This window comes from Rhipicephalus sanguineus, chromosome 6 (genome assembly GCF_013339695.2).
Source record: "Rhipicephalus sanguineus isolate Rsan-2018 chromosome 6, BIME_Rsan_1.4, whole genome shotgun sequence".
NCBI lineage: Eukaryota > Metazoa > Arthropoda > Arachnida > Ixodida > Ixodidae > Rhipicephalus > Rhipicephalus sanguineus.
Window position 1 is genome coordinate 104,938,864 of NC_051181.1, and position 8,058 is coordinate 104,946,921.

The following is an 8,058-nucleotide window of genomic DNA, read 5'->3' on the forward strand; positions in this document are numbered from 1 at the left end:
AGAAGTCATCGCAACGACAGGGCAACAGTCGTACTAACGAGCAGACGCATTGCTGACTTTAACCTAACGTCTCTTACGCCATCATTTGCGGTGAATTACGTACCGCACTGTACAATTTATGCGGGCTGGATTTCTTTCTCGTATTATCATCATTCAAGTTCCTCTCCTTGCTTGTAACGCCAACAACACAAAGCGTCTAAATTTATGCGTAAGCCTCGCATAGGTCGGCAAGAACTGTGGTGCTCACTCACACTCACTCATGAAATAAACTTTTCTCTTGGGGCTCACTCGGACTCAGACTCACCAAAATTTTTCTCAGCCGGACTCGCTCGGACTCAGACTCACTGAAATTTTTCTCAGTTAAACTCACTGAGACTCAGACTCACCAACATATTACTCAGCCGGACTCACTCAGACTTAGACTCACGGCTTGACCTGAATCCCAGTGAGTCTGAGTGAGTTTGTCGACCTATGAAGCATCGTAACTCATTCAGTTTGCCTCTCACAGTCTACCATGCAGCTTTGTAATGCAGACTCCAGTTACTTGATACTACGCCTAACCATGGAAATGCCTAACCCTGCCAAGGTTCAGAGTGATAGTGTATTTTTTATCTAGGCGAGACATTTACAGGGCCTTAAAGATATCTTATTAGAAGAATGAATTCGGCTTTTAGCCCCAGATCTACGTTTGGATTACCGGAAACATCACTGCGCGGGCTGCAGATGAACTTGTGCTGGCTTAAGTACGTTGGCGATTCCACCCTCTGCAATTACACAATCGTCTTCTTAAATTATTGTACTCATTGTTTTGGAGAGGCCGTTTCATGGTGTTTTCGATGCCGTTTAGAGAAGTTTATCATTAACCGTACCATCATATGCGTGTGTTCTGCTGACATAAAACATGCTCACGGAAAAGAAACGCTCGTCTTCCTTTTCTGTGGGCTGCTTGTTTTTATAGGCGCGATCACCGAGCGACAGTCCCATTTCCCTCCCAAGCACTTCCGGTCGAGCATTCACTCACGGTTTTCCGAAGATTCGGGAAAAGTCTTGCAAAAATATAACTGATATGAAGTATATGGTTCTGGTTCAAGTTAAGAGTTATACTGGATAAGTAGGATATCGGAGCAAAAGTTTACTTAACATAGGCCAGTCAGCTGTCAGGATAATTATTGAAAATTAATTGAATAAGTTCATTGAAAGAGGCGACAGTTTTCTTGTGAGCAGCTGTGATCGTTGCGGCACCTGGAGGCTCAGATCTCAACCAGGCGCTTCTTTCTATGTGGCCTCCGAGATCCACTTCGGCAGCGCGACGAAACAGACAGTTAACCCAAGCACAAGAAACCCGACGTGCGAGTGCCACTACACAGACACCTTAGTCAAGCATTAGGGTAGCATTCATAATTTTTTTTCTTGCTGTGTCTTCTTTCGGCTTTTCTTGCAGGAACTGCCACCGTCACACTTTTTCTTCTCGATTTCTCGCATGAATTCTCATTATAACAAAAACAAAGAAATGAAACAAATGCCGATGTTCACATACTATGCAGCACACGAATGCTCGAGGACGATCTTACGCTTCGCAGAAGCATCCATTTGGTCGTGCTCAATAGAACAGATGGAACCAAGACGTTCCAAAGAAAGCACAAAGTTTCCTGTTCGGCTTTGCGAGATACTGACGCATAGGAAAGCAAACGTCTCGACGCCTCGTGTCGAGCTGTCGAAGCTACGAGAAAGGGGCCTTCGGGCGCTTCCATCAGCACCTCGCCCGTGAATTCGAAATGCGGCGTGCAAAGCGGATTCTGTTTGCGTTCCTTGTGCTTAAACGGCCTGGGGAAATTCTTCCCGAGTGCAGAGCAAACATGGCTTCTTTGACAGCAGACAGCATGCATGAATCCCATTACTCTCGAGCAGCCAAATACATTTCCGTGTCATTTTACATTCATTCCCGCTTAAAACGGCGTACAGAAGACAGAGGCTTCATTCTAAAAATGAACGTCACATTGTATTATTATTTAGCTACCTGTCTTCAGAGTAAGGTAACGCATATAAGCACCTGTTTAATACGCTCTTTCCTTTATAAGTATACGTTTAAAAGATCGCTTCAGTGTAAGTCTCAGCCTCTACAGCTACTGTTGAACGAATTATATAAACAATAACCTCTTTTTCAAAATTCACTGTGAACCGTATGCTGCCAACTAATCTTCTTTATGTAGCCAATTTTGTCACGTGATTCTATTTTTTTTTATTTCTTCCGTGTTCTACACTACGTCAGCGGTCGGTTGTTGGCTGGTTGGTTATTTCGGATGCTTTCTACAGGTGGTGTCAGCCTGATGATCTGTGCCAGAAAATGCTCCGCCAATTTGTCTGCCTCACTCTTCATCAATCTAGTACATTGATGCACACATTTACAATATATATACACCTGATGCATTTGATGTATGTATGTATGTATGTATGTATGTATGTATGTATGTATGTATGTATGTATGTATGTATGTATGTATGTATGTATGTATGTATGTATGTATGTATGTATGTATGTATGTATGTATGTATGTATGTATGTATGTATGTATGTATGTATGTATGTATGTATGTATGTATGTATGTATGTTTTTAAATTTTTATTTCGTGTGTAGATGACATATGTCCAACGCTATCGCACCCATGTCTATCGCTGTTTTTTTTTTTTTCTCATTCTATCCTGAACCTTGTTCCTCGATACAGGGTAGCAAACCAAACGTACGTTTGGAGGGGCTCCCTACAGAAGCTTTTTCGCTTTCTCGTCCTCTTTCACAAGTCGAGGTCCAATTGTTCGAGGGCATTCGCAAGCAAGCGTAAAACTACGAACTTGAACGGCACCGATATCCTACAAGTGCTCCGTTGTCCAATCTGTTTACGCTCAACAAAACTCGCTTCTAAGGTTGGTCATTGATTTCTCGAGGCCTCCTATTTCTCTGGCACGTTCCGTACTGAATGCTCTCCTATAGCCCTTTGTTTACGACAAGGGGACATACGCTTTTTTTTTAATAGTCTATGTGCTCTTTCAACCCCTAAAAATCGTTCCTTGCCATATGCACAACATGCAAGCCTTGTAGCTCAGCATAGATTTACTGCTGTATCGCTAGCAGCAGAACACGTCTTACGAAAGTACCTCCTTTACAATGTCCAAGCGTCGTTATACAGATATACGCAGGCAGCTTAGATGCCCAATTGTCGAGATGATTTACTCTACGCGACCAAGCAATGGAGATCGTTAAAAGCTCCATCTGCAATCGATGCGGCTGCTCTTTTCTTGACAGGTAAGTACGCCACTCAATTCCCAAGCGAGACATCGTCGTTACGACCAGAAAGAATGATGAAAGCAAAAAAAGTGCGAAGAATCGTGCTCTTCGTCGCGAATGTCCCACTTCGCGCGATTACAATCGCAAAGTACAGTGCTCGCTTCACTGCAGCGCACTGCGGTGCCCGTAACCTTCCCTGCTAACGACTAATTTGGGACCTCCCCAGGTGCTCTGAGGTATCCCCGTATCCCGCACACGGCGGCCACCCAAACTGGGCGGGCGTGCCGCGAAGCTCCCTCGCTCGTGGCGGCGTACACGTTCTGCGCAGACACACAGCGAGCGACCTGCGCCGTGGAACGCATAACCCTTACCCGGCCGTGCCCTGGAAGCGACCGGCTGGCGGCCGCGTTGTAAAGCGCAGCCGCGACCGCCTCGTTCGATACGGCGGCGCGGATCGTTAAAATGGCATTAATTTCCTATTAGGAGACGCGCGCCCGAAAACGCTTCTTCGCCCGTGGGCGAGACGCTCCGGTATCGGGACGCCGCCGCCGTTCCTGATGGCTTTGGCAGGCAGGTAACCGAATGCCCTAAATAGCACTGGCATACCTTTTTTCTTCCCTCGAGGCAACCGGTTACTCGCTTTTATCTGTGCTGTATAGCTCTCTCTGTGTGTGTGGCTGTTTATCTCAGCAAGTGAGTCTTGGAAGGACGGACCCAAGCCATCCTTGTATTGTTGACCATTCGGAACTGTCTCGTCAATCTATGCGCGAGGACCTTATATAATTGAAATGTCGTTCCTATATACATCGCTGAACACGCACGTAGGGATCGTCATGCACTTCCCCTCCGGAGCTCCGTTCACACGTGTATTTCTGAAAAAAAAAAAAGAAATATTACGGCACAAATCGGGTCCACAGCCAAATTAAGGGTACAGAGCCAAATTGCGCGAGTGCTGCCGCTAGTGACTGCAGTCTCACAGCCGCGCCCGTGTTCCGTACATGAGAATTAAAAAGAGAACTGCTTCATTTTCTAAAGGAACTCATTTCAGATAGAACGCAGCACGCTTCAGAGGGAGATATTTATATTTGTTAAAGTTTATACGTTGTCATCTCGCGTTTTTGCACGTGTGAAAAAGTCGCACCTTTTCTGTATACCTCGCACGCTAAATGGCGTCTGCGCCTTCGGGAGAGCGTCCGTCTCATTCTCGCTATCCCGTCTTACGAGCGTGTCACCAACCTGACAGGCGTTATAGTAGAGAGTAATAGCTAAGCGCCTCAGCGGGCCAGCGGGCCCAGCGCACGAGCGGAGATGCCAACTGCGCATGCGCGGCACGCTGGGCCCATCAGCGTTTTTACGGAGCGGACCGCTCAGCCGCTGGTATCCTCTGCTCAGCGGAGCGTGGCCAGCGGACCAGCGTTTTCGCGAGACAAGAGGGCTACCCCCAACACAAGCGGCAGCGGCATGTTGTCGGCGATACCCGCCAACATAGCGCTCGCTCTGCTCCAGGCGAAAAAGCCCCGGCGCTGATTTTCAACGTAAGAAGACCTCTGAAGACGAGGACATTTGGAGATGACCTAAAGTGGAGATGACCTAAAGCTCGTGTTGATCTTTTATTTCGAAATTGGAGACAAGAAGACACAAGAAACTTGAGAAAGTATAGGTGCTACTTTGACATCTTTTTCGTACAGATTACATTTGATCGCGTGTTCACAGACGTGCAGAGAACTGCATACATTTCGCGTTTTTCGCAAGCGCGTCTTGTCGAGACGCGGTCAGCTTGGCTGCAAAACGACGGCGAAACCTAGTGGACGCACCTTCACGCTACGCTCAACTGACTCCACAGCGGAACGCGAGGTGCGTTCTACGTTCAACGAGCGGGGCGACGCTAGGCCGCTTAGCTATTACTCTTCCTTTCTTCTCGCGCTCCCCTGATCTCTCCGCTCTTCCGCTGGGACCGCTGGTCCGCTGAGCCGCTTAGCTATTACTCACTAGTGTCTCGAGATCGGCCCGCTTCGCTGCAGCACTGTTCGCCTTGTGGGCTGCGCCGAATGAAAGGGACCGATCCCGGACACAGTGCAATGCTGACCTGCGCGGATGGACTCGTGTGTTATATCACGTTTTTTCTTGCGGCAAGCGTTAAAAAAAAAGAAAAACCTGCTCAATATGATGATCATCATCGTGATGTTCCTGTGATGATTGGAACCTAACCACTTGGGGGCATCGGCCATATCGTGCCATAATGAATATGGTCATTTGGGAGGTTATGTAACACAGTATGGGCTAAAACTGGAATTCATCAAAAAGAACTTCATTCTAATTGGCGCTGTATATCCTCTATTAGCTTTTTAAAAATATTCAGACTGTATTATCCGCCCGACTCATGGCCGATAGCCCTGAGTTGGTAGGTGCCAATAACCCTAGGATCATCATCAACATCATCATCATATCGTGCCATGGTGTTGTTCACATATTAACTGTACGATGATTTGTAGAACTAAATTTCAGTGAATTTCTTCTTCTTTTGTGAATCCTGTTCGCGGTCACGCAATGAAGGAAGACGAAGAAGGCATTCCTCGACTTGGCGTCTGAAGCAGTTGAATTTGACGAGTGCCAGCCAACCGAGTGCACCAAGGGGAAGAACTGCTTCAGGGCTAGCCAGAATAACATCCAAAGTTCTAATGGCGTTCGAATGTGGCGATGAGGACATCCTTTCTCTGCGTGTACTCAGGGTCAAGCGGGACATCGCAGACATCGTGAACGACCCCCCACCAGGAATCTACGTCGCGCCTGAGGAGAAAGACATCACCCGCATCTACGCCCTCGTAATGGGGCCTTCCGACACGCCGTACGAGGGCGCCTTCTTGCTATTTCACATCGTGTGCCCGCACGAGTACCCTATCGGGCCGCCCAGGGTTCGTTTCCTGACGACGGACGCCGGCCGGGTAACGCTGCATCCGAACCTATACCAGAACGGCGACGTGTCCCTCAGCATTCTCGGAACTTACGTCGGACCGCAGTGGAGCCCAGCGCAATCGCTATGCAGCGTACTCATCTCCATCCAGTCGCTGCTCACTGACGACCCTTTCTACGACCACCTTATCAACGGCAACCACTCCAAGGAAACGTACCGGGAAGCCGCGAACAACTACAAGGTCTACGTACGTCACGAGGTTGTGAGGGTAGCGGTGTGTGACGCGGTGCAAAGTTGCCTAGAGGACAGTTCTGCGTACCCGGCGGCGCTTCGGGAGACAGTGTTGAAGCTGTTCCTCGATCTCTACGACAGGTACGAAGAATCAGTCAAGAGTTGCCTGCATCTGACTGGCACTCAAATTCAACACCCTTTTATCTCCGCTCTTGGCACTTATCAGTACGAGGCTCTCCTCGCACGGCTCCAAGACCTCAAGGCTAAGGTCGAGAAACGAAGCGAGTCTGGTTCTAGAGGTCAACCAGTAGCGTCCGGCGAAGAGCTCGGCCACACCGTCGTGCGCACCAAGTGAGCAGGATGCCATAGCGGTGCAGCAGGGGGACGTTGCGGGCCCAGCGTTTCCGTGACGGAAGAATTATGCGGTGGACTCGTCGGTCGGTGACGAAAAGTTTCGACAAAATTAAAACGATTTGACAAGCAATTGTCGCTTCATAATTTGTTTGCACTCGCAAACAACTCCCTTTTATTTCCAAGTCACTTCTATATTACCTATCGAGATTTTGCGCATTTTTGAATGTTCATGGTGCCGCAACATTCATATAGGGACGGATTACCAGCCAAGCTGTACTCGCGTTTCTGCTGGAGATGCTCTCTGCTCGTTCCTCTGTCCTGAGCGACAGCTCACGCCGACGTTATTCCTCAGACTTGGGGTCTCTGGTTTCATTTCCCTCTTATGCACTATTCCGCTTTCGCTGTCTGTATTCTCGTTGATACTGTATAGGCATCTCCCATTATACCTCAGGCATGACACGCTGCGCAATCTCGCCCTCTTTGGTTTCTCGCAGTGCTCTGAGCCATAACGCAGCAGCACCACCATAGAACGCCAAGGCAAGCGCTGCCTTATCTTCCTCTGGCCTGAGCGCGCTGCACCTCCTCGCCATCTCCATTTCTGTCTACCATACGGACGCGAGCCGCTCAGCTCATCCGTGATCGAAAATTCGAGACAGATGTAAATAAAAAAGTAAGGAAAAATTTTCGGTTCGAGTGCGAATCGAACTTAGAACCTCTGCGTGTCAAGCAGGTGTAGTATGGTGTTGTACCACAGAGCCACACCCGTGCTCGAAATTGCTTCGGAAAAAATACTATATGAATGTTATGTATTGCGAGGAGTGTCACTAACACGTCTAATACTGCGTGGCAGAAGCGTAGAGTCAGAGCAGGCGTCAAAACATGTGAATTGCACAACGAGTGTTTGGTTTAAAGGCCCATCAATTACAATGCATGCCCGCATAACTAATTATCATTATCAACAACAGCATCAACATCGTGTGCAGGCGCGCGTGTTCCTATACGGACTCGAAGCGGGCACCTCGCCAACTCGCAAAAGGAAGAAATATGCTGTAGTGCACACTTCACAACTGTACTTGCAGTAGGCATTCTAAGATAACTTGGAACAGTAGCGCAAGAAACCACACAGACGACGACTCTGTCGTCGTCTGTGTGATTTTCTGCGCTACTGTTCTGAGTTATGCACTACCAACTAGCCCACCAGTTTGTCCTTTTAAATCCTAGGATAGTTTGAAAGGGCCGATTTACCGCCGCACAGACGTTCATTTCCTTGAGGCACGCTTG

General features: G+C 48.2%; 1 protein-coding gene across 1 annotated transcript; it reads left to right on the forward strand.

Moving 5' to 3' along the window:
* Positions 1-5,959: 5,959 nt before the first annotated feature.
* On the forward strand, positions 5,960-6,778 carry LOC119397451 (ubiquitin-conjugating enzyme E2 Z). Its single transcript, XM_037664877.1, has one exon. The coding sequence runs from the start codon at positions 5,960-5,962 to the stop codon at positions 6,776-6,778; it is 819 nt and encodes a 272-aa protein (XP_037520805.1).
* The last annotated feature ends 1,280 nt before the right edge of the window (positions 6,779-8,058 follow it).